This window comes from Abrus precatorius, unplaced genomic scaffold, assembly GCF_003935025.1.
Source record: "Abrus precatorius isolate BTA unplaced genomic scaffold, Abrus_2018 Scaffold3, whole genome shotgun sequence".
NCBI lineage: Eukaryota > Viridiplantae > Streptophyta > Magnoliopsida > Fabales > Fabaceae > Abrus > Abrus precatorius.
The window spans coordinates 11,223,574-11,250,922 of NW_020874373.1; the positions used below are offsets into that span (position 1 = coordinate 11,223,574).

The 27,349-nt window shown below is 29.5% G+C and overlaps 3 protein-coding genes across 9 annotated transcripts; 2 read left to right on the plus strand and 1 right to left on the minus strand.

Moving 5' to 3' along the window:
* Positions 1-760: 760 nt before the first annotated feature.
* Positions 761-3,029, plus strand: LOC113860879 (uncharacterized protein At2g39795, mitochondrial). The gene is given in 4 exon segments (XM_027493425.1): positions 761-923; positions 1,016-1,347; positions 2,702-2,859; positions 2,862-3,029. Coding segments are annotated over 4 exon segments (717 nt in total). The 5' UTR covers positions 761-812; the 3' UTR covers positions 2,978-3,029.
* Positions 3,030-10,017: 6,988 nt separating this feature from the next.
* Positions 10,018-21,499, plus strand: LOC113860873 (calcium-transporting ATPase 4, plasma membrane-type-like). 7 transcript variants are annotated; one of them, XM_027493417.1, is made up of 9 exons: positions 10,067-10,383; positions 16,960-17,036; positions 17,106-17,109; positions 17,147-18,789; positions 19,009-19,069; positions 19,191-19,349; positions 19,572-19,743; positions 19,832-20,130; positions 20,300-21,499. In XM_027493417.1, the coding sequence occupies exons 1-9, from the start codon at positions 10,213-10,215 to the stop codon at positions 20,600-20,602; spliced, it is 2,889 nt and encodes a 962-aa protein (XP_027349218.1). In that variant the 5' UTR covers positions 10,067-10,212; the 3' UTR covers positions 20,603-21,499. The 7 variants fall into 7 exon arrangements, with proteins under 7 accessions (XP_027349213.1, XP_027349216.1, XP_027349215.1 ...); XM_027493415.1 differs by lacking the exon at positions 17,106-17,109 and having other exon boundaries at positions 10,059-10,383; positions 16,960-17,014; positions 17,124-19,069; positions 20,300-20,614; positions 20,855-21,487; XM_027493414.1 differs by lacking the exon at positions 17,106-17,109 and having other exon boundaries at positions 10,059-10,383; positions 16,960-17,014; positions 17,124-19,069; positions 20,300-20,614; positions 20,880-21,473.
* A 218-nt stretch (positions 21,500-21,717) lies between these two features.
* Positions 21,718-26,962, minus strand: LOC113860876 (UDP-URONIC ACID TRANSPORTER 1-like). Its single transcript, XM_027493420.1, has 5 exons — positions 26,652-26,962; positions 25,878-26,354; positions 25,053-25,156; positions 22,529-22,757; positions 21,718-21,864 (listed from the first exon to the last, which is right to left on the minus strand). Exons 1-5 carry the CDS (start codon positions 26,730-26,732, stop codon positions 21,718-21,720), a joined length of 1,038 nt encoding a protein of 345 aa, XP_027349221.1. The 5' UTR covers positions 26,733-26,962.
* Between the last annotated feature and the right edge of the window lie 387 nt (positions 26,963-27,349).

A 27,349-nucleotide genomic window follows, 5' to 3' on the forward strand; every position in this document is an offset into this window, starting at 1 on the left:
CTGCGTGAGATACAAGTAATATTTTATATCAAGTTTCTTCAAATTTGTTGACGAGAAAATTGTCTATTCTTGATTACTATCATTTAGTGCTCTAAGAATTAAGCCTAATCCTATCGGGTGGGCTATTTTTAAATTTAAAAAATTGAAAAAAATTATATTATAAATAATTTATGTTTAAATTAAGTAAAAATTTAGAAAAAATATACAAAAACTAAAAATCAATTTTCATTATTTTATAAAGATTTCAAATATATTTAACTTATTAAAATATATATAAAAAGTGTATTAAAAATATGTTGCTATTAATCTTTTCACTACTGTACCACCACCACTGTTAATATAAAGTAAATTCTTAAATTAGTTTTTAAAATTATTAAAGTCAAATGTTTTAATTGCTTAAATTTTAAAATATTTTTTATTGTTCATCATTTTAATCTTCGATAAAACAATGACAAAATTTTAAAAATTAAAATATGTGACCATAACAATCCTAAGGACCAATTTAAAACTTTACTCGTTAATATTACTGGCAGCACTTTAATCACTATTTGATTCAATACTTCTCTTTTGCTTCAAATATATTTCTATGAATAGTTAATTTCATCCAAATATGTTTTTCATGGTAAGAGTAAATATTTATTCTCAAGAAAATTAAGTATTAGCTACATTATCTACAAGGTTGGTTTAATTAATAATGAAAAATTTGTTCTACAAAACAATTTCGATCGCAAAAGGAGGGTAAAAAAGAATGCACCATGAAAATCACTAACCTGTGCAAGGGAGAGAGCGTGATCGGTGGTTTAACGGCGGCGATGGCGATGATTAGAGAGCTAAGGAGGGGTTTAAAAACCCTTCAAGATCTCGAATTGCTCAAGCTCTTCAAGTCTGAGATTAATTTTGAACTTTCTTCTAATCACTTTCAGGTTCTCTCTCTCAATCTCTTCATTACTTGCTTGCTTCATCTTCCACTCGTTCACATTCTCATTTAGTTACACGTGCATTTTCGTCCGTGCAGAATGCCCCACGTGGTTCCTTAGGGGATTTTGTACTGGACACGGATTCACCACGTTCAAAAGATGTGATTTTGCGAAGAAATTTTGATTCGGGTGAGGAAGTTGCGATTTCTGCTATGTTGGGTCCTCCTAATTATGAGAAAGACCTCGTTTTTCCAAGGGATGTTTTCATGAAAGTGTGTGTGAAAAAGCCAGCTTTGAGTTCCATCTTGCAATTTGACTGTGATGTTTATGAAGAAGCTGATAAAGGCTCTGAATTTGATATTTACAATGCTTATTATCTTAAATCACCTACGTGTCTTGGCCCTTCCGTTTACCGAGGGCCCTTGTTCAGGTAAAAGACTCAGAAATTCTTATTCTTGTGTGTTGTCAAATTATCATGTGCATAGTGGAAATTTGGAAATGGAGGAGTGTTTTTCTCGTTCTTTTTTTTCCTCTCAATCTGCATATTGATGCTGTTTATGTTCCACAAAAGTTAGCTTTATAACACTGCCATTTCAAAAATCTGCAGTTTGATATGAGCTATTTAATGAGATAGTAATCCTGTGTCTGCACATTACTTCCACCGTTGAAAGAGGGAATTTAAGATACTTTACTATTTTGAAGACTGCGTCCATTTACTATGTAATTCAATTTCCAAGTAATAGGTCATACTTAATTTGCATTTGTAAAGGGCTAAAGGCTATGGCCCTTTCCTTAAAATATATGATCTAATATTTGATATTCCAGTTTGAGCGGAAGTTGATTTGTTTTGGGTTTTCAATGATGTTGATACTTTCAGTGCTGGTTGATCTGCTTAATGACAAAGATTGGATTGATGTTATAGACTATAGCTGTATAATTTATCTAGGAGCCTACCCATTTCTTTATGGATTTGATTTGCTTGGTTTTGATCATATGGCGTGCTCAAAATCTGAAAGATACTTGAACCTTTCCCCTCCTCCTTTTATTTGCGTATCATGTCACCATGCTACATTTTTCTAGTTCATTTATTCTTCAAGTGTTAATGCCATATAGTCATGGTACCCTAATGGCTTAAACACTCAGAACTTCTGCCTAACTATCCATCCATCTTTTGTATACCTCAGCTTTGTAATAACTGAGACCTCTGCCTAACTATAAATTTAGCCATCTATCCTTTCTGGACCTTTGAGTGTTGAAATAGCATGTTATGTACTTGTATTGCTTTTATATTAAGATGACATGCTGCAAGCAATAATCCTGTAGGCATAGCTATTGAAAGTACATTTCCAGAGGATTACTCATTTTGTTCCAGTTCTTGCTGGTAACATTGAAGAAACTAAGCAAGGCATTCAACTGTTCTTCTTAATTAAAGCTGGATTCGAAAAAGATTGATTTTTTAATGAAAAATTGAAAATTGCAACTTTTTAACTGTTACTGTAGGTACTTTAGTTACTTCTCTTCTGAACTGGTAGGCTTGTAGTTCTAAGCCTGTAAGAATTTAACCTATATGCTAAAATGAAGAACACTTTTTCACTTTGGAAAGTTGAATGGACTAGAACAGCAGACATGCATTTCCTTGTTTCCTGTATGGCTTCATGAAATCAACACGCATAAGCTGGTTTTAACAATATCATACTTTCGAGTTATGTAAACCATTCATAAATCATATGGATTTTTTCACTAATACTTATCTTGTTCATTGTATTGTCTATATCCATGCGAAGCGGATTGGATTTTGAGTTGCAAGATGCACTCAAGGAATACCTGAAAGCCAGGGGCATTGGGGTAAGCCTCACCAATTTCCTTCTCCACTACCTACACAAAAGAGAGCAAGAGCAATACGTGAACTGGTTGAAGAAAGGTGAAGCATTTGTGGCAAAAAATGGGTCATTGAGTCAATTTTCAGGGACACATTCTACATAAACAGGGTTGCAATATTGTCAATTTTGGCACTTGTCAAGGGTGAGGGAATTCTGGATCAATTTTTACTGATATTTTAACAAATGTTGAGTTAGGATGATGATCAGGTTGCCAAATAATTAAACTGTAATATGCAATGTTGAATTATGTCTCTATAGTAAATGTTATTTCTTGTTAATCACTCACTCCAAACAAAGTAGTTTTGGATTTTCATACAAGTACTTAAATAAAAATATATCAAAATTAAACTTTAATTCTTTTGTAACAAGTTTACTTTTGGCAAAGAGAGATGTGTGACATTAAAAGATTAAAGTTTATCAAAAGAAATTAAGTTAATAAAAATACAATGAAATAAATGTTGATTTAGCCAGAAGTAATTTAAAGTTTATATTATAAACTTTAATCCCGCTTAAGTTTATTGACACTTACGCAACTTGAGTTTTTTCTATCAAAAAATATGCCTGTGATTTTAGTTAAATATATATATTAAAATTGATATATACGCTTCTTAATTCTCCAGCTTTGTTATTTTCAACAATTAATGTAAAAGTAACAAATATTATAAACTTATAACAGTTTCAATTTTATAATATTTGTAAATTTCTTTATCTATTTTTTTTTGTCGTGTAATTGTTTCTTAAAGTTGTTGTAGGCCCAATGACCTCTCAATGTGAGTTGTTACCCATCTCATATTTGGCGGGCTTACTGTGATTGAGTTTAAGGAGACGTGAGCTAGGGCTCATATCATTTGTAATCTCTTTTCCTTTTCTCGATTTCAGAAAATAATATACAAATTAAGAAATATAATAATATTTTTATTTTCATTAAAAATATTTTAAAATTTACAAAATTTTATTTTTTTCATTTACTATAAATTAATAAAATATATAAATTTAAGTATCATTAACACATTGATTAATAAAAAAAATTATGAGAGTCTTATTAACTGGCCTCACTATTATTGATATACCCCTACCATAATTTATAATAAAAACTTATTGATTAATTTTTAATTAATACCTTTAGACACTGGTTAGTAAGAGTTTATAAAATATTTTAAGAATTAAACGAAGACAATAGTATATTTATAAAGATAATAAAAAATTATATTAAATTTTTAGAAGAATATATAAATAGGAACAATGTTTTTAAGATTGAATATGTTTAGTCTTTAAAATTTTTATAAAGTTCTATTTTAGTTCATTTAAACTTTTTCTAGACTTTTTATTCTTGTATTTGTGTAACTTAAATATTGTTAATGCTTGTTCCTAACATGTTTACACTTATAATTAATATGTGATAGCCTTTTTGTTAATTACGTTGTTATTTGTCCAGAAGAGCTAAAGGTGTTGATTTTAAAAAATGAGAATTAAAATTATAAAAGAAATTAAAGAACCAAAACTTTTGTATATACAAAAATACAGAGAACAAATAAATTAACACATAAAAAACTGAATGTAGCAAATTTCCCATCACATGTGTTTTAAACTTTCAGGTTTAGGATAAATGTATTTTTTAACTTTTATATTATAATCTTAAACGAGTATTTTTTTAGAAAGTGTAAATAATTTTTAAACTCCACAGTTTTTTTATACACCTTTGAGGTCTGAGAAAATTGTAGGCACCATAATATACTGCTCGCATAATATACGCATGCTATATTTCTAGGGCTGTTTGTTAAAGCATTGTAGTATTTTTATTTTTATTTTTATTTTTTTGGTAAATTTTAAATGTTTTTGGGTATTTTGAGAGATTAATCTTTATCATATTTGACAAAACAACAAAAGAGAAAATTAATGTAAAAATGGAAATAATGATGTACTTTTTATTTAATTAGTTTCCCTTTCTTCAATTTAAACTTTTCTCTGAGACTCAAACAAACAAAGACTACACTTGAAAAAAGTATATTTGCACACAATAAGGTTTTTGAGAAGTTGTTTTAATAACTTCTGAAAAATAATATAATTATATTTTAAAATTAAAATGTTTTTAAGTTATAATCAAACAACAAGTATTTTTTATTAAAATTATAAACTTAGGCGCAAATCTTTAAAATTTTATGAAAAAATTTAAGGTAGTTATAACCACTATTAATTCATATTAACGTTTGTTAGCTTTTTAAGTTTAATATTATTTTATTAGGAAAAATATTTTTTAAAAATAATTAAAAATTAATATTTGAATTCAAGACTATTAAGTTGAAACAATCTCGTGGTACTTAATCCACACGCTTCACATTAAAAACTCTCCTCTTTAATAAATAAATAAATAAATTCTTGAATTAAATATTTGTAATTTAAAAAATCTTTTTATTTTTTTAACAAGAAAGAAAAGAAGTTTTGGGTAGAAACATTTGTAGGAGATATTTTTTATACATTTAGGTATGCTTTCTTTTTAAGATTTTATCTTTGTAATAATTTTAAAAAGTTGCGTTTTTTATTTCATGATATATTATTCTTTCCTATACTTTAACTTGTTTCGAAAAAGATATCTAATTAACATGAATTTTAAAACATATGTTTACTTTTAAGAAATTGATTTGATGCAACAACAAATATATATAAGTGTAATAAAAATAAATGATGAATTTTTATTTCAAAACATGTCTATTTTTATTAAAAATACAACAAATATTTTATTTTAATACAAATTGTAATTTTAAGTATCTAAAAATTAACGTTTAAGAACTAAAGCTAACAATTTTTCTAATTTAAAACATTTAAAAACATCCCAACCTCATCTCTTTGGTCAGTTCGTGATGGAAGAAAGAATGAACACTATATTCTTAAATACACCTTATTTGTGCTTCTCTTGACATTAGACGTACATATGAATTGAGGAATTCATTGCTCTGAGGCAACGTTAAGAAAGGATATATCCATTGCTTTCAACCAATTCATCATCAATGTCAATGGCCATAAAAGACTCTTTGAAAAATAACAAAGAAACATGTGTAAGCTTCATTTGTGTTATTACGGGATTAGAATTTTCTTGAATAACTAAACGGCAGTCAGTATATTTTATAATTTTATTTAATAAAATATTTATTATTTTTATATATTTATTGTTATTTCTAATTTGAAAAATATTTAAATGTTCCTACAATAAATTTAATTAACCAAAACAAGTTTTTAAATTAACAATACATTTTAGAGTGTGATAAACTCGTCTTATAATTAAAATAGTACCAAAAAAACAATGTTGGAAGATACGAACAATGCCAAACATCTGGTTGTTCATCTGGTTAATCCTTAATGGAGCCATTAAGTGGTTGTCTTAACTAGTTTACTTGTTTTTTTTTTTTTTATGTACCAACCAAAATAAAATAAAATAAAAATTAAGTACCCCTACCCTTAAAAAAGGTAGATGAACTTTCCGACAAAAGAAGGGACATAACATGCGCGTTTATAAAATGCAACCAAATTGACTAATTAATCAACTTAAAATAAATCAAATTATGATTCAGTTTAATTAATTTATTGTCTTAGATTACAGTCTTTCTTTATTTCGAATATTTAATATTTAATACAGTTACATTTATTTTAAGTTGTTGGGTTTAAATTAAAACATGTACATATTATTTATTTAATTTATTACATATATTCAATATTAAAATTAAGTTCTATAAAAAACGTTGACTTGATTATTTTTCATTAAATTACTCTAACACATTATTTATTTTTTATAATGACCATATCTATAGATAACTTCCTCCGATTATTTCGATTATTAAAATTTAAAAAACTAGATTATTAGTAAAAACAAATGGAGAAAAGGGTATTTTTCAACATGAGGGGAAAGAGTATGTACAGTTGTCCCACATTTCTCAGTCAACTAGACAAGGTAGCTTTTAAAATTCTATTACCGTAGTTAGAATGAAGTGTACTTTAAAAAAAGAAAATAAAATCCATCGAATAACATGATAAACGCGAAGATGGTGGAGAGGTTTGGTAAGCATTATTGGCTTAGTTCAGACTCTGCATATTATAGCTACCTTAAATAGAAATATCTATTGCCTTCACATGGTGAGCTTAAATTCTTCAACATTTTACTTATATTTATAAATAATTAAATATTTTTATCATTTATAATTTCTAATCAAATAAAATTATTAAATTATTTTATATATAAATTTAAAACAAACATAAAGTGTCGAAATAAGAAAACATGCTAAATGATGTAGAAAAATAAAAGTTAATACAAGCTTGATTTTGGCTTTAGAAAATTTCATATCATAATTTGAACAGAAATTTTCCTCTTATAAATTCTAAGCAGAGATGGTAATTTGAGACTTCCAAAGCTAGAACAGAATACATTATTAAAATAACAGTTGAAGTTTTAAAAAGTCAAATTTGTAATATAATAATGGGGTTGTATAAAAAAGTATATTTGATAACAATTTCTAGGCTGCTTTTTACCAAAACAAGAAAGCCATCAGATTTTTTTATACTTTTAATTTTATGTTAAATTACATATTTTTATAATACAATGTTCTTTTTTTTATATTGACTATTTATATAAAAAAATCCCATTGATCAACCTCTATATGCATATAAGTTTTTACTGTAGCCGAGCATTATCACTGCAAAAGTTCTTCCACCCACCTCCTATTTAACAATATAGTTTTATCTATAAGAAAACTAATTTAAAGTATATAAAAGCAATCATTTTACTTTATATTATTGATAAAATATTTTTTTAGTAAAATTTATCATTTTTAAGAAAAGGAGAAATTCACATATTTTTAATAAATTTAAACTAAAAATTAAGAGTATTTGAATTTTCTTATTTTTGAACTTATAGCCACGGAATAGGGATAGAAAAGGAGGCTAAGGAGAAAAACCTATTGTTGAGATTCGTGAAAATTGAGGAGCAACATCTTACGATTTCATTGGTTTTTGTTTCAAACTTTGTGTACCCACTGAGATAATGGGAACAAGGGTAGGACTTCCTGAGCCTATTGTTGAACTAAATCAGAATCATAACCCTACCTGTGTTTTTCCATGATCATTCAATGCTCAAGTTTACAAAATTCACAACAAAAATATTTGTAATAATCTTTAATATCATTCACCTTTTTTTTTTTATAAAGACAAAATACTTTATTTTTATAGTCATCTGTTGACATCACATTTAAATATATAAAACGTAAAGTTAATTAATAAAATTTTTAAATTATTTTATATTATCTTTAAATTTTTTTAACACGTTTTGACAACATAATAAACAAATTTTTATAACTAATTAGCAAGACCTTTAATTTCTTTTGTGCAACTTCTTATTCCCTTTCTAATGGGTATACTTTTCTATGGTCTTGCCCTCCCACCGCTGAATTCTCACGTAACACGAAAAGTTATTATGGCATCTACTTTACAAATTAATCAGTAATCCTTATGAACTTATGAATATTCTATTTTAATTTTTTATTTAGTATGTGATATAATATTAAATTGTTTATATTTAATTTTTGTTAATTAATTATGATTAAACCTCTGAATTTTGTATAAATGAATTTTTTATGAGAAATTTTTTGTTCGAGGCTTTCAAGATTAGCAGCTGATAATTTTAAAATTTTAATATTAATTTTAGAATTTTAAAAAGTAAAATAAAAGGTTAGGATGAAGTTTCAAAGCCAATGCTATTAGTTATTCTAAACTTCGTTTTAGGTTTTAAAAAATTAAAATTAGTTAGCTACATCTATTAAAGTCACATAAAAGGAAAATTTTTCATGGTAGGCTTGCAGCTCGTTTATAATTGTTCATTATTATTAATAAGTTTCTTTACATTAAAAAGAATTAAAAGCATAATACATATTTATCTTCAATAGAGAAAGTGTTTACACAATTAGTGTATGTTTAAAAACACATTAAAAACTTTTTAAATGTGATTTTAATATAAAAATTATAATTAATAATATTAAAACAAATGTAATTCGATCCTGCATGGGGTTAAGATAAAGGGACATTAATTTATTTTAATTTATTTGAATTAAATATGGCCATTAAGATAAAAATATAAAATAAAAAAATAAAGTAATATTAATATAAAATAGCATAAAGGGACATGATTAATTATTTGGCCTTAATTTAAAAATTCACAACTATATACACTCCAAACAATTATTACTTTTTATCTTTATCTTTAAATGTATTTAAAGTTTTTTATCCCGTTAAGAATTAAAACATTATTTTTTTATATTGTTTTTAAAATATTTTATGATAAAATGATATATAATAAGTAGATTTATGTTATAATTTTGATAATTGTGCACTATAAAGAAAATTAAAAATGAAATAAAAAGATATGCGAACAAGAATTTTCAAAATGAAAAAAAAGAGAGGAACTATAATAAAATAGTAAAGATAAAACATTGGTAAAAAGCTTATTAGCTGAAACAATTTATAAAACACCGTTTCAGAAAATATTACAAAAATATTATTTATTATTAAAATAATTTTTACTAAACAACTATAAAAATAATATCCATCATAGTCCAATGATTAAAAAGTAACTTGTTTATCTTGTGATTCTTGTCCAAGTCATTCCTAAGATATAGATGGTATAAGTAAACTTTATTTCAGATTAACATGGAGTGACCGGTCCATTATTTCAAATCCCACCTCATTTCATTGTTAACATTTTTTTTTAATATTACCCGTTTTCATCTTTTACAGACCTTGGTCTTTAAGAAAAATACTTGACATACACTTTCGTATTTAAAGAGGTATAAGATTAAAATGATAGAAAAATTATAAGTAATATAAATTTTTAATATATAATAAAATTTTAATAAATTATAATTTATCATTAAATTTATAATTTTTGTAAAAATATATATAAATATTTATTATGCATTCAAATATACTTATAAAAAATATAAATAATGTATAATTTTTTAACATATATACAAGAATACATATTAAGAATAAAGAAATAATAACTTTTCATTAAAAAGCAGAATATTTAATAATATTAATATATTAAATTTATAACATTTATTTTTAATAAAAAAATATTATAATTTGTATAATGTATTATTGCGTATATATTAAAAAAATAAAAAATACACGGAAAAAAGAAAAATAAAATGTTAAAACTAATTAAATGACTAAAATTGAGAATCGTCGTCTATAAATCTCCAATCGTGCTGCCCAATTGCTCCTCGCGTGGGGTTGCAAAATAATAATAAAAAGCCCTTTATATATACGACCACCGTAACTCAAAATCCTTCACGCTTCCGTTGCCGTTTCCCTCGCTGGCCTCTAACACTCTTAACTTAATAAATTCTCCGTTTTACCCTTTCCGATTTCAAATAATGGAGAATCTCCTAAAAGACTTCGAGCTCGAACACAAGAATCCCTCCGTCGAAGCTCTCCGGCGATGGAGATCCGCCGTCAGCTTCGTCAAAAACCGCCGTAGACGCTTCCGCATGGTCGCCGATCTTGATCAGCGCTCCAGAGCTGAGCAAATTCAGAAGGGAATCAAGGTTCATATTCATCTCTTTTCATTCCTTTATTTGCAATCTCTTTGTTTTTAAGATTATCGTGAACTTTAACCGCCATAGGAAAAAACCGCCTAGTAGTAGAAACTTTCAAAAAAGAAAAAGCAGAAAAAAAAAAACCACTCCTGCGATAAAGAGGGCAAAAGACACAAAAAAAGTATGAAAATTATGAGAGTTTTAAAAACTTCAAATTAATATTATTGTTTTTTATTTGTGTCTTCCGTTATAAAAGTCCGCACTCAGATGCTCCGAGTGAAAAAGTAGAGGAAGAAATGTGCGGTGATAACTGATAAAGTAGCGATAAGAAATGGAGTAAATTTTTTTTTCCCCTTCCTTTTTTCTTTTTAAGTTTTGAAAATAATTATTCTGTTAAATGAGATGACAAAAATGTGTTTGGCATTTGCAAAATAAAAAATGTTGCCCGAAATAAAAATAAATGTTTTTATTAAAAATAAAAAATTATTAAAAAGTTAATAATTATTTATAGAAAAAAATAATTTTTAAATATATTTATTATTACTTTTTTTATATTCTTATTTATTTTGATATTTGTGTTAATAGAATAGTTAATTATTATTCATATAAATAAATATGTTTATTTATTTAAGTATATAAGACACTAATTTAATTATTTATGTATAAATTTATAATTTGTAATCATTTTTATTAATTTTATTGGATTTAATATTCATTTTTTATAACTAAAATCAATAATAGTATTTTCTTATAATTTTAATGTAATTCTTCTATTTTTATACATGTTTTTATTATCTTTTTTTTTTAATCACATTATCAATTTCATCTCACTTTATCGATTAACTCCAGTTGGAACCTGTGGGCAATGGGAAAAAGTTAAACCCAATTACACTAGGAGCTTTATTGGATCATAGTTCGACAGTTTGAAATCGATTTTAGCGATTTTTAAAGCTAAGATCAACTAAACCAATAAATGCTTGACGACTTGATAACTGCGTTAAATAATCGTGGTAATTTTTTTATTCTTTCAAAACTGATTCGGGCCATTCTTCTAATAAGCACAAACTTTATTGACAAAAGACACTTTTTGAAAGAGAAAAGTAGCTTGTTTTTTTTCTGGAAAGTAAAATCCTCTCTTGACTTCTTATTTATCTCTTGTGGAGAACAAGAGTGTTATTATTTATCTGATTATTTACAAGTCTATTATTAAAAAGATTAAATGTAAAATAAATAAAAGATATAATGTGTTTTTTTTTTTTACATGTGCATCTTTTTAATAGGAGATTTTGGACCAAATGAAATTTTAAAAAGTTATTGTTTCTTTATTTTGAAAAAATGTTGATTTTTTTCCCTTCTTTCTTTAGTCTCTTCCCCAAACACATTTACTTCCTATTCAAATACGAGTCCATTATGGGTAACGTCATTCTCATTCGCCACTCACGATAGTGTAAGTTAGGGCCTATCGTGCGTGCTGTCTGTGGAGTGTCCTATTTGCTTGGTTGTGTAAATTTACTGTCACCATTGATTATTTCTTGAAAAATCTATTCTATTCATGAAAACGTTAAAATAAACAGAGCCCAAATATTATTACCCCCTTGAAATAGGCTAATTAATGATGCATTATTAGTGTGTGTTGAATTTTCAATTTTAATCTTTAAAACACGGTTCATGCAAAGTTATCAATCAATTTTTTTATACCAATCATAACATTAGACTTTCTAAATAAAAAATCAAACAAGCACTGAATGCTTTGCTTTGTGGTAAATGTGCTTTTGTCATGTTGGTTGGTTGGTGTCATGATATGACTTGTGACCATAACGACACTAAGAAAAAAGTTTGTGCTAATAATTCACATTGGATGGACGGCAAACGATGTTACTTTAAATTTGACATCTGCCGTGCCAATGTATCCTGCAGGGATTTGGAAATTTTACTTAATTTTATTTATTTCTTCAAATTTGGAGTGAGATGGGAAGATAATCAGTTTGAGAATGATAATTTGATATAACTTGACTGGTTTAGATCAATCCTTTTTATAAAGGGTATTTAATAGTGATGTTAATTGATCCTAATTCAAAGAAAAAATTGTTTTCTTAAATGTTTCTTAAACATGCGATTAGTCATTGTGGGAAGTATATTTCTCAGCAATAATCTCGTCCAATATTTGTTCTGTTCTTTCGTTTGCCCGATAGTATTGCTATTCGGTTGCCTTCTAATTTTGTCAGCAGTTTATGCGGTAGAGGGATTGCGTTTTTCTTTTACTTTGTGGTTCGTCTATTTTTTCTTTTCATTTTCTAGCCTAGTGCAGTAGCTTGTTAGCTTCTAACTATTCTTTTCTAGGTCTATAAGCCTGTTAATGTATTTAAATGTAAGTCAATGTCCTAATATGAAATTTTATATTAAAAAAGGTCCTAATATGAAATAAACCTTGAAATTGACTTTTAAACAAGGTATAATGTAATCAAACTTAGAAAATGGCCTATACTAAAGCCTTATATTTCAAAAACAACTTGTGTTCATTTATCATTCTATTTTTGTCAACTGTTTTCGAAGTTTGGTTAATCAGTTATTTTGAATCATTATTTTTAAAAAATCATTTTATTCTGCACTCATGTTAAATATTTAGTTCATTTTAAAGTGATTTTTATATACTAAAATTAAGGAAGTCGTTATTAACTTATAATTTTAAGAAAATATAAGCTTATTTACTTATATTTCTCAATTTATTAATACTTTCTTTTCGACATAATAAAGATATTAAAAAACAATGACGAAGTTTTAAAAAAGTATTTACTATTTTTTTTAATATTTTACAATAACAAATAAGTTGGAACAAACAATACTTTTTTTAAAGCTGCTACACACACACATTTAAATGAACATATTGACATTGAGTGAGATTTGAAATAATACATAAAATTAAATGTCTACGTTTATTTGTATTTTTTTCTGGTCTATATTAACGTAGAGTACATCTAGGATGTTTCTTTATAATTGTAATACTTTGGAAATCGGATATTATTTATATAATGTGTAATGATTTACAAGTCTTAGAAAAAGTAGTAAGATTTGTGCATTTTACTAAATATTTTGTGGTTAATACATTTTATAAATAAATGAAATCCATAAACTGGCGCTGTCTGAAAAACTTTTGTTATCACTTTACAGAATTCAAATGATTGTTTGGACATGAAAATGTTAGAAATATAATATAAAAATAATTTGCTATATCAGAAAATTTTTATTTTGTGGCTCTTAAACTTGCACGAGGTGCGCAGAATAAACAAAATGATCATTTCTGAGAAACATAAAAGGTTAATTTGTCAGTAAAAAAGATTAATGTAAATATTTTATATTAATATGATTAAGTAAATTTTTGGATACTCATGTAGCTTTGATGTTTACCGACATGTAAAGCTTGGACTATTTTATGATACCTCAGTAATAATTTAATAATAATAATATTTAATTTAATATTTAAAAATTATAATATTTGTTGTCCAATCTTGCAGTTAGGTCTTAATTCTTGAAACGATTTTATTAATTGTTGTCCTAACTTATATATAATATTTATTGCATATGTTTTGGCCATGGATAGCAAAACTTGTAATAGTTAGTGTAATTAAATGTTGATACTTGGAGCATATTTAATTTCTTTTTTAAAAATAATTTTCTGTTTTTAAGAATAAAATCAAATATAAATTTATTTCTTCTCATGAAGTTTTATTTAGGGCGTACTAAAGTTGGCTTCAACTATAGATGTAAACTTTTTAGTGTGTAAATTTATCTATCATTAGCGATAGGAAACTTCCTCGAAATTTCCGTTGCAAAAGCGATATGTGAACGTTGATTGTCAAAGACAATATTCCCTTCCGTCATTTTTATGCGTCTCTTTTAAATATTTTCGTGACATTTAATATATATATATATATAAAAGAAATATTTATTATTATTTATTTTTTTGTATGTTGAAATTTTAATTATTAATAGAATAACAGTTTCTTAATATGCAGTTAAAGATACATAATTATAAAATTAAGAGATAATATAAATTTCTTAAAATTATAACATTTAATAATATTATGTGATTTTTAATACATTAAATCTTATAAAATTGTATATAAATTTTTATTATATATCTTTGCATATATATTAAAAATTTAGTAAAATAATAAAATTTAACTTTAAATAAATAAAGATAAACATAAAATGTTATAATTTATTTTTGAATATAAGTTTTATATATAGTACCGAATAGACTCAGATTTGATAGATATCAACAGGTCTAAAATTAGTGAGAAACAAAAATATGGAAGCAGTTAGCATCCCTTGAAATTGACACCAATGTCCTGTATCAGTCTAAAATTATGGGCCCCTCTGATTGAGTTTTTGTCTTATGTAAATAATACAGATATTAAAAAAAATCTCTAGCAGAATAACCTAAGTTTTTCGATAAGATGACAATATCAGGAGAATTAATTTAGTTTTAGTGTTGAAAGAAAAAATTAGTTGCCCATAATGTAAATATTAAATATTAAATTGTTAGTTTTATTAAATAATTTGAATCTACTGGGATACTTAATTAGGAAAATAATGTGAATTTTTTTAATGATAAAAAAAATAAAAGTGGGGTGGCAAAAATGACCTCATAGCGTATCTGGGACGGCACGAAACGTATCTACCCTTGACTTGTCTTTTGCTGTTGAATTGAGAATGACTTAAAACGCGGCTTGAACGCGTTAAATTGAGTTTTCGATTAGGTCAACGACGCAGCAACATTTGGAAATTAACGTTCGTTTAATTTGCGCGTAAATTGGTGCCGCAAGTTCTGCTGCCGTATTGATGTCAACAATGGCGGATGTTAGTTGATGAAAGTAAATATTTACTGTAAAAGGGTCTCAGACCACAGGGAGACAAGGGTTTAGTCTGATTCCTAATCTCTCTCATCGATTAACAGTGAATTAGTCAGGAACTTATTCAATCAATTCTTATCTAATTTTTAATTATTTTAGGATTTTATTTGGACTGAGTTTAAATATTAACAAAATTTTTTTTTTTATAAAAAAAGTATACAATTATTATATTAAAGTTATAAAAATATAATAAATACTTTTTTAATAATATTTTACTATTATTAACAAAATCTTTCATTTAATAAATTTTTATAAAATGATAATTTATTTATATGATTAATTGTAAATTTTATCGAAATATATTATAATTGATAGCTTAAAAAAAAGCCATGCTTTTGTGAGCTTAAATGATTTTTTTTTGTCCAAATTCTTGCTAAACTTAATTCATTCTTACATATGAAAAGGGCCAGACACACTCTTTAGCATAATATTTTTTTATAATATTTATAGTTAATTAACAATTTTAAAAGTATGATAGAAAATTATTAAATCAGTAGTAGAAATCATTGAATTTGATGTAATATTTATATAATTTTTATGATTTTTAATAAATTTTAGTCAATAATTATAGTTTTATTTGATAAAATTAGTTATAAGCTTGAAAGCTTGTTACTTATATAATTTTTAAGCTAATTGAAAGCCTAAAACTTATAACTTAAAGCTTATTATAGTTTTACAAGTAGTTAATTAAAATAGAGTTTTTTTTTGGGGGTAAAATTAGCTTACATGTATTAAATAACTAAAATGAATATGTATATTATTGCATAATATTTTAATTACGTCAGGAGAGAGAAATTTAAGGTTTATACGTATTTGTACTTTGTTCAAATGGGTAAGGGTAAAAATGAGATAAAATTATTGATAGTAAGTTATAAGCTCAACTTTACTTTAACATGATTTTTAAAAGTTAGCTTTTATAAGTTATAAGCTCTGTGTTAGCAAACATTTAAAAAAGAGTATTTTAGAGAGTGTGTATATATTGTGTGTTAAAAGAGTATTTTAGAGTGTAACAGCAATCTGGGTGTGATAGTAACACTCAAACAATCTTAGCTCCTACCAGTGTAAGATAGCTTAAATAAAAAGAAAATGAAAGGATTAAATTTTATTGCAATACAGTTCTGTTGAATCAACTTTTTTAGTGAATCTAAATTTAGGGTGCGTTTAGATTATTATTTTTTGAATTTTCTTGAAAAACATAAGAGAACATGTTATTTCTTTGAAACAAATATGTCTTTGTGTAAATTTTGTTCATATCATCATTCGTTATATGTTGGCCCATTATTAAAGGAGTTTTTCCTCGAGTCTTGCCTACCTTAGCAATGACCTCTCTGCATTATGATTAACCATTCCTTGTGATATTTGAGTGAAAAATGCAACTAGCAATATATCTTTTGATGGTCATGTAACTCAGTTCCAGAAAAAAAAAAAAAAACACTTATGATGAAATGGGAAATACTAACATATTTGTTGTTGAATTTTAGACTGAGGTTTCTGGAAAGAATTGTCCATAACGTTCTTAAAGTTTAATTTTAGCACTAATTTCATGAAATACCAATTCATGTGCCGGGATACTGTTTCTTACTTAAATTAAGGATATCGTTGCCTATCATTATGTATATTGTCAATTTGTCATTACCAATTTTACTGTATTATCTTTGGTTTACCCCATCAGGAAAAAATTCGAATTGCTCTCTATGTTCAAAAGGCTGCATTACAATTTATTGATGGTATGATGCTTCAATTTCAATAGTCAAAGTTCTTATCATTGCTTTAGGAGTAATCATTTTCTCATTTTCTTTCCATATGTTTCTAAGCTAGTCTGGTTTTCTTATGCAGCTGGTAATCGAGTTGAATATAAGCTATCGGGTGAGGCAAGGGAAGCTGGTTTTGGCATTCATCCAGATGAGATTGCTTCTATTGTTCATGGCCATGATTATAAGAACTTGAATGATATTGGTGGAGTTGAAGGCATTGCAAGGAAACTGTCAGTTTCTGTGGATGGAGGTGTCAGCGAAGAGAGTATACATAGCAGACAACAGATTTATGGGGTCAATCGTTATACAGAAAAACCTGCTAGAACGTTCTTTATGTTTGTATGGGACGCACTGCAGGACTTAACTCTGATCATTCTCCTGGTTTGTGCCGTAGTTTCTGTAGGCGTCGGGATTGCCACTGAAGGGTTGCCACAAGGAATGTATGATGGTGTGGGAATCCTACTCAGTATATTCTTGGTAGTCATTGTTACAGCTGTCAGTGACTACAAGCAATCCCTGCAATTCAGGGATTTGGACAAAGAGAAGAAAAAGATATTTGTTCAGGTCACCAGGGATGGGAAAAGACAGAAGATCTTAATTTTTGATATAGTAGTTGGTGATGTTGTTCATTTGTCAACTGGGGATCAAGTTCCAGCTGATGGGATTTTTATTTCAGGATACTCTTTGCTTATTGATGAATCGAGTTTGTCAGGTGAGAGCGAACCTGTATATGTGAATGAAGAAAAACCTTTTCTTCTTTCAGGAACCAAAGTGCAAGATGGTCAGGGGAAGATGTTAGTTACAACTGTTGGCATGAGGACTGAATGGGGAAAATTGATGGAGGCTGTAAATGAGGGAGGAGAGGATGAGACTCCATTGCAGGTCAAACTAAATGGTGTTGCAACCATTATTGGTAAAATTGGTTTGACATTTGCTGTTCTGACATTTGTGGTATTGGCAGTAAGGTTTCTGGTTGAAAAAGCACTTCATGGTAAGTTTGCTAGTTGGTCTTCGGATGATGCAATGAAGCTGCTGGACTACTTTGCTATTTCCGTAACCATAATAGTTGTTGCAGTTCCTGAAGGATTACCACTGGCTGTGACACTCAGTCTTGCTTTTGCAATGAAAAAATTAATGAATGACAAGGCACTTGTAAGGCATCTTTCTGCTTGTGAGACTATGGGTTCAGCTAGTTGCATTTGCACAGATAAGACAGGTACATTGACTACTAACCGAATGGTGGTTAATAAAGTATGGATATGTGAAAAAGCCATTCAGATGAAAGGTAATGAGAGTGCAGACGAACTGAAAACATATTTATCTGAAGGAGTTCTAAACATCCTTTTGCAGGCTATATTTGAAAATACTTCTGCTGAGGTAGTTAAGGGTAAAGATGGAAAGAACAAAATATTGGGAACCCCAACAGAATCAGCACTATTGGAATTTGGCTTGCTTTTGGGGGCAGATTTTGATTCCTATGCTCCGCGCAGAGGGTATAAGATACTCAAAGTTGAGCCATTCAATTCAGTCCGAAAGAAGATGTCTGTGCTTGTGGGTGTTCCTAATGGTGGGGTCCGAGCTTTCTGCAAAGGTGCATCAGAAATAATATTAAAAATGTGTGACAAAATTATTGATTGCAATGGGAAAGTTGTTGATCTTCCTGAAGATCGGGCAAATGATGTATCTGATGTTATAAATGGCTTTGCTTCGGATGCTTTGAGAACTCTTTGTTTGGCTGTCAAAGAGATAAACGAAACTCATGGGGAAGACTACATTCCTGATAGTGGCTATACTCTAATAGCCTTAGTAGGAATAAAGGATCCAGTACGCCCCGAGGTTAAGGAAGCTGTTGAAACTTGTATAGCTGCTGGAATAACTGTCCGCATGATCACTGGTGATAACATACATACAGCTAGGGCAATAGCTAAAGAATGTGGTTTACTTACTGAGGGTGGTGTAGCCATTGAAGGTCCAGATTTTCGTAACATGTCTCCTGAGCAAATGAAGGATGTCATACCAACAATCCAGGTTCTGATCTCATCATAAAAACTGTCACTTTCAGTTCTCTTGAGGAAAAGGAAAAGGGATAGGTGATTTGTATCCTATCTTGAGATGCTTGACTTTTCTTTTGTACTTAATGTGGTTTCAGGTGATGGCACGATCCTCACCGCTCGACAAGCATAAGTTAGTAACCAATTTGAGGAATATGTTTGGTGAGGTTGTTGCTGTTACTGGCGATGGAACTAATGATGCTCCTGCACTGCGTGAAGCAGACATCGGACTTGCAATGGGCATAGCAGGAACAGAGGTCTGTATGTTGAAGATATTAAGTGTTGTCATCTATTCTAGTTACATCAAATATTTCTCGATTCTTTAATTTTTCATTTGCTCTCGTGCTTCCTCCCCTCTAGACTTGTACTATTTGTCGAGGTATCTATTTGTTCTCTTCTCTGTATTATATACTAATCCTTTCTGATGCCATCAATATCTAACAACATTTTCTGTCTTTGGAAATTGATAACATTTACAGGTTGCTAAAGAAAAGGCGGATGTCATTGTAATGGATGATAACTTCACGACTATTGTCAATGTGGTCAGATGGGGACGTGCAGTATATATAAACATTCAAAAATTTGTGCAGTTTCAATTGACAGTTAATGTTGTTGCTCTGGTTATCAACTTTTTGTCTGCATGCATCACTGGTTTGTTGGTTAAGAGAATTTGTTTTCCCTTTTATATTCTGTTGAATTTGCTTCAAGGAACATCAGTGGTATTTTTCTTTTCTTTCAGGATCTGCTCCACTCACAGCTGTTCAGTTGCTTTGGGTTAACTTGATCATGGATACTCTTGGTGCATTGGCCCTCGCAACCGAACCTCCTAACGATGCACTTTTGGAAAGACCACCAGTTCCTAGGGGAGCAAGCTTTATCACCAAACCTATGTGGAGGAATATCATTGGTCAAAGTATATATCAATTAATTATTCTCATTATTCTGAATTTTGACGGGAAGAGGCTACTCAGAATCGGTGGTTCAGATGCAACAAAAGTACTCAACACATTGATATTCAACTCCTTTGTATTTTGCCAGGTACACTTTATAATACATTTCCTTATTGTTATATATACTTAATAAACTCCAAACATGATAGATTCTGAGAATGAACACAAAAATAAAAGTTCAAACCTAGTAAAAAAATGATACAGTACATAGTTTTCCGTTTATTTAGCTTGCTGTTTTCCCTTTGTTATTTTTCCAGGTGTTTAATGAGATAAACAGCAGAGATATTGTAAACATAAACGTCTTCAGAGGCATATTTGACAGCTGGATATTTCTGTTAATAATTTTCGTCACTGTGACATTTCAAGTGGTGATAGTTGAATTCCTTGGAGCGTTTGCCAGCACTGTGCCTCTAAACTGGCAATTCTGGTTACTTAGCGTGTTAATAGGAGCAGTTAGCATGCCTATAGCTGCTATCCTAAAGTGCATCCCTGTTGAAAGAAATACTAATAAGCACCATGATGGTTATGAGTCACTGCCATCTGGTCCTGAACTGGCATAAAATTTTAGAAGAGTATGGTTCCGTCTTCCTTTCCTTTGCTTTTGGTTCATGAACATTTCTTTTCTTTTCTTTTTTTATATATTTTTGGGAAACTAATCTTAGGAAAAACAACTGGATGAACATTGAGAAGAACGTCTAACCAAGCTACTTTTTGACACGAGGGAAATGCTTGGGTTCCTTTGCTGATTTCTCCTACTAGTTGCTTTTAGTGCTTTTATTTGTTGCATTGTAATTTTGCGTAATTTTGTGAAGCTTTGATAACATGAGGGATTTCCAGGCATGACGAAATGTGCACTTGGAACGTGTACATGGTTGTTGAAAAAGAAATGATTGAAGGCAAATTCCAGTAACACTTCTTTCTTTGCAGACACATAAAGTTCTGTAAATCTGTTTTGTCATAGAACCAGCTGTTTGAGGAGGAGGATTTTCATTTGAGAAAAGTTCCTAACTTTTGCAACTTGTATAGTTCACATAATTGTTGTGAGAACTCATTAAACGAATCTTATTATGCCAAACTCTTAGAACTTATCTTGCACCCTTGCTTTACCTGTATGATTACAAAGCTCATGCTCTAATAGACTCATACCAAGCAAGCTAGTTGGGAGCCTCCATATTATGCACCCCTGCATTTGAGCAGAGTTGGGACCGTTTGCTTGTAAAACAGAGATCTCAGCACGTGCTAATACAGATAACGACGCTCGAATTAATTGAACTGAAAGTTGGAATTCCTTAAACATTATAGTTGGCAAGTGCAGGAGTGCATTTTTGTAATGTGCATTATACTCTTACATATTTAATATCTTCTGTGCTTAGGGTAGATAGCTAAGTTATATTGAATATCAAACTCAACATGATTTTAATTATATAGTTTTGAAACAATTGCTTCAGACGCCTTCCTAAACATAATGTCTTGAGCTTCAACTCATCGCATAAAAAAAATTGGCATGTTTGCATAGGACAAAAGGTGCGAGTGATAATGTTGGTGGTAGTTACAACATAATAGCATTATAAAATCACTTCCCTCTACTCCTAGTCACATTACAAAGAATACTGTTCATATAAATAAACTACAATAGAATACACGAATAAGACAATAGGTGAGTGTGAGACATTGTTCATCTAAACCTCCTTTTTGTCTCTCCATATGCTGCTACTCCCATTACGGTAATCGAATAGCCAGCCATGCCAATAAAAGTGACAGGATTTCTGAATAGGAGTATTGAGATTACAACGGCTACAGCACCTTTTGCATTGCCTAATACCTGGTTAACATAATTTTAGAGGGATTTCAGTGTATGAATTGTGTAAAATAACGAAGCAAGTTTGCAATAAGCATACCTTAAAATAAATTGTTAATGTGATTTTGGGTCTGGTTACCCAAGGAAGCAACTTGCATAATCAAATAATTAAAAGGACTGGGTGGAATCTTGATTATGACAACATCGGTAGAACTGTCTAAGGTATACTTTTTCCAAAAAGAAAACAACTAAAAGAAAAACAATGTATTTGCAGAAGCTAAAGGAAGTTTTATCTAGTGATTAATGTTTTAGCATCAAGTGCTTGTTTGGCTCCTTCAAGAAACAATACATATAAACATGTGCATTGCACAGAAATATTGCAGAGCAAACTTGTAACGATTATAAATTTTTGCAAAAATCACGCATAAAATTCTGAAAAACATTTGAAAGAAAATGTGTGAATCAAGATTTTATCAAAAATCCTAAAATCTTACTTTGTTAATCTTTCATAGTGTCAAGACATTTGAAAGCTCAAACATCTAATATGCCAAATAAAGTATAGATAAAAGTCATGTTTAGTTTTCCACTGATGGTTCTCATGATTAAAAAAAAATGGTTTTGAATTATTCCATTAGCTTTTAACTAAATATGTTCTCATAATTTCTACTAGTGATGAAAAGAGACAAACCTGGAGAGTAAGAGCACTAGTATGTTTAGTCACCAAGAAATTTGTTAAGTTTGCTGCATATGCTGTGACTGAGTTAAGCAAAAGAAGTAGCCACATAGATTTATGTTCCTTTCCAAGTGATATAGTGACATCAACAACATTAGGCTCCATGATAAGCGCTGCAGGTAACAAAACTAGGATAGCAATTGGAGACATATAGAGGAGCAAATTCATTGAGTTCAGCTTCTCCCTGTTAAGTTGAAGTGGATGCAATATGATAAGTATTTTGTAACAGCATAAAAAAATAAAAGGCTAAACCAATTTTGTTTTACTGAAGTCCAAGAGATTATGGGGAGGGAGGAACCTCAAGTGCTGGTAATTGTCTTACTAATATTGATAAGTTGGAGGAACATAAAAGTTTTCAATACTTATTGCAAAAGAAAAGAAGAAAATGATAAAGGTATCTTATGTTGTGTTTTTAGTACAGACAATTTAACCAAAGTTTCAATGTTAGAAAAGAGAGAGAGTCTAAAATGTGCAACCCAGTTACCCTGTTGTACTACAACACTGCATAAATACATAAGAGTGTGTCTTTAAAATAAAGTTGGGGATTGATGGTACTTTCAGAAACCTATATCAATTCATTTGGATCACGCATGAGAAATGTCATAAAAGGCATGAACAAAATTAAATTTAGTTTCTAAACAAGGTTTTAATCATACCATAAGTTTGTTCAAAACTACTCCTTTCCTATTTTATATATTTTAAAACAACCGCACACCAAGATGAAAATAGTATAGGAGCTTCATTGGTTAATTAGTTATTTGTTGGATTGGAAAAGTGAAGTGGTACAGACGATTGACACAACCTGCTTGACAACAAAGACAGCTCAAATCTAAAACAACCCAAGATTTCAATCATAACGAAGAAAAAAGATTGACATTTGAGAACTATTACCATGTATTGACTGCCTCCACTCAAGTTAAGTAATACTTCAGCCTCTCAAAATATTTGGGACTGCTTGGTTTGAGAAGATGTTTTCTATATATTTTTTTCTTTTTTCACTATTAATTGCAAAATTGTCACATTGTTTTTAGCTTGTTTCCTGTTTTCAAATATTTATACAGAAAAAAATGAAGTTTATTTTTATTTTTACTGTTTTCTACACAAATATTTGCAAATAAGAAATAAATAAAAACAAAGTGACAATTTTGTAATTGAAAGTGAAAATAGAAAACGCTTTCTAAAACCAAACAACTCTTGAGGCTTTGTTTGGAAATTAGAAAAAGACTTATGTGATGGTTATCCTTGTTTGAGAGTTTTTAGACGAGATAGAGAAGATTTATAAACCCTCCAAAATCCTCCTAATCACATTTTTAAGTTCTCCCAATTTGAGAGGTTTCATATTAACCCTCATTTTTCCTTCCTAACCTTTCAAACTATTTTTTTCTCTATCCCTCCAAACTCCCAAACAAAGCCTAAGTTTCTAGAGAACCACCTTCAAATCAAATCTCATTAAGATGCTGACTATTTAGATATATTATAATAAAGAAGGGCATTCAATACTCATTTACAGTATTACTTAAACTAACAGACTCCATACAATTAAGGGTTCTTGCTCAAGAATATTTCAATCGGCATCCAATATTAATTTTAAAAGGAAACTTACCGAAATGTATTAAATGTAAATAATTAGAAAGCATAAAAATGATGAAAAGTTTTAAGCAAGAAACATGAGGGTATTAGTACTTCCATTTTTCTTTATCAATCGTATAAGAACCACTGGGAGGGAAAAAGAGGAGAAAAACATGCTCCTCTGGTAGCAGTGTTCTGCCAACCCATCTTTCATGTATGGAGTAATTATGATATATCAACTGGCTTAATTACACAAGCTGGAAAAATATATCTTTTATTTTGCAAATGATATTTGCTTCCTAATGTTTAACGTAAGCAAGCAACATCAGCAACACAACTTTCAATTCAACATTTACAATCCAATAATACCAATAAAGAGCTGAAGACTAAATACTGCCAATTAAAGCAATATTATAAGATTTCATAACATACGTTCTTGCATCCACAGTTCATAATAACTAATTATTTTCAGCAAATACAATTTAGTCATCTAGTCACTCCGCAACCTGTGCTACCAATCAATTCAATTGCAGCAGACCACATGAAAAATTTCAATAGTTGCAAATCCAAATACCTTGTTTGAAGAATGTCTAACCTATGACAACACTGATAACACTTTCAAGATTTGTCACTCAAAAAAATCTACTAACGTCTCATGAATTGTGAGTTCATTGCATGGTATCTCTTTCAGACAGTAGAGGTAGTAAATTCCTGAAACAACCTTCAATGGTTGTTTCCAAGAAAAGTAAGTCTAGCAGCTTGTTCCCAATCAATGCACAAGTTCAATTTTCAAATAACCACTAACAAAATGAGGTGAGGGGATTCATACTGGATATCAAGCAGATTAGTTTTCAAAGTTAGAAGACAAAGAGGAAGCGTGGAATCATAGATATAGTGTGAAATATTTTACCCTTCAGAAGAAAGCAAAATGCCTTGGAGGACAGACTTGAAAGCCCTTGCAGCGGTTGCACTTAGGCACATAATGAATCCAAACAAGTGAAATCCTGGCTCACCCTGCCATCACCAAGAAAATCTTGTTGGTCTAAACAGGGAACATAGAAAGGAAAATAAGCACCATGCTTTCGAAAGGAACTACTATTTCTTGTCAGTGATATAACAAATTAATAAATTATTTCTGGCGTGCAAATACACAGAATGCCACAACAGTTGATAGTAATTACAAACAGCCAAATTCATGACAAGCTTTAGGGGAGGTATTATATATATAGTTATATGACATGATAAGATGAAATAACATAATTAGTTATGTAGCCTCAATGCTAGTTGATTAAAACAAGACCCAAAAATATAGCTATCCAATCTGAACTAATAAACTAGAATGGTGCAGATCCAAAACAAGAAGAAGAAAACTCCAATTGTCACAGATCCAAAACAAGGTTGCGCTACACATAGATGCTCATCAAAAGCAAATTGCTCATACTTTTCAAGCAAGAACAGATCAGAAAAACCGCACAAACACCCACCACCACCGTCTAATCTGTCCAACAGCACTCCAGATCTGGAGTGGCACATGAACACAATGCAGCATTGACATATTAATCAAAACCATATATGTCTCCATAATTACATAAACACCATTCACACATCAATATGAATCAATCAAGAACCCCATATTTCCATCTCAAAAAGTAACACAACAGGCATCCATGATCATTGACAACACGGCAAACACAAATCAACTGAATAAACTGAGATCATAGATAATGAAACATACCCCACTTGCAATGACAACCCCAGCAACAACAGGGACAAGTGCAGCATAGGTAACCCAAGCCTCTCTCTTAAGGGTAGCCAAATAGGCAAACACAGCAGTGAAAAAGGGTGTGGTTGCACCCACCGCTTGGTTGAATGACACAGCCAGGTACCTGAGGGAGATGTTGCCACCCACCACAGACCCACAAAAGACAAGGCTCAAAGTTGCAATCTTTATGAACTGAGACCTTGATTTGATCATCTGCTGAGGCACCACCTTGAAGAACACAATGGACACATAGCTGAGAACAGCACAAGCTGACATGTGACACATTGTGAGAAAGATTGGGAACTTGAAACCATAGTTTGAAAGCAGGTACTTATTCAGAAGGATCACACCAATGTTTGAAGAGTACCAAAGTGTCACCAGAAAACATATGAACAGGTTCTCCTTGCTGTTGGAAGTCATCACCTTCCCAACCTTACCTCCACTCCCTCCCTGCATTTCCATTTTTCACATCAACCCCTCATCATTACATTTTGAATATTAAGTAAAAAGTTGGTTTTTTTTTTCTTTTTGTTTCTTTCTTTGTTTAATTTATAGATCTGGATTGTCTTTAATCAATAAATAGTGCAATTGATGTAGTTTAATGTATAATACTAGTATTATTCTACAATTGTTTATACCAAAATATAGTTTAATATGAACCATTAGATGGAAGATTTAAATGATTCATGTTCTATGATTACACCAAGTGCATCATTTTTTACATGAGAGAATCTAACTAGGACTTACCGCACTTTCTTTCACATTGGCCTTGGTTTCATTTTCAAAGGATGCTTTGGATCTCATGCTGTAAGAACCATGTGTACTCATTGAAACTTTTTGGTTGGTGTGTGGGTAGATGGGGGGAGACCCTTGTTTTGTTTGTGTTAAAAAAAATTTAACTGTTATCTATCATAGCATTTAGTTATGAATATCGTTTGAAAGGTTGTGGAGAGGAATTGGGTCGGGTTTTGTTGATGTTATTATTGCTAATCTAATGAAGTAGCACCAAATTAGAGAAAGGGCTATCTATAGAAAATTTTTTGGTTGACATATTCAAGGAACCACCAAAAAGTGTTATGCTTCAAGGGCCACTACGATTCACTCTTAACCGATCATTGTGCTCACAATTTAGCCACTAATAATACCATGGAAATGCTTTTTGCACATTTTAAAGATATTTTGGATAAAATTGTATTGTTTTTGTAATAATATACATTTGTTGCTTTTTTTGTATGTGTACAGGTCGGGAAAATTTTCTCATGTAACATGGTAAATTATGTATAAGTTTTATATTTATCTTTTTAATTAACTTTTATAGTGTCTCACTCAATATTTGTCAAGGAAAAAAGAAATGTAAAACTTACAATTCATATATAAAATTTTAACATGGAAAATTTTATTATCGCAAATTAGAGTAATTTTTTATAATCAATACCTTTAAGACA

Coding starts and splice junctions, on each gene's coding strand:
- LOC113860873 (XM_027493416.1), top strand. CDS start 10,213: ATGGAGAATCTCCTAAAAGACTTCGAGCTCGAACACAAGAATCCCTCC. Junction 10,384..16,959: donor AAATTCAGAAGGGAATCAAG/GTTCATATTCAT, acceptor TTACCCCATCAG/GAAAAAATTCGAATTGCTCT. Junction 20,131..20,299: donor ACTCCTTTGTATTTTGCCAG/GTACACTTTATA, acceptor TTATTTTTCCAG/GTGTTTAATGAGATAAACAG.
- LOC113860876 (XM_027493420.1), bottom strand. CDS start 26,732: ATGAGTACACATGGTTCTTACAGCATGAGATCCAAAGCATCCTTTGAA. Junction 25,157..25,877: donor GGGTTGTCATTGCAAGTGGG/GTATGTTTCATT, acceptor TGGTGATGGCAG/GGTGAGCCAGGATTTCACTT. Junction 22,758..25,052: donor ATTTTGCTTTCTTCTGAAGG/GTAAAATATTTC, acceptor TCAACTTAACAG/GGAGAAGCTGAACTCAATGA.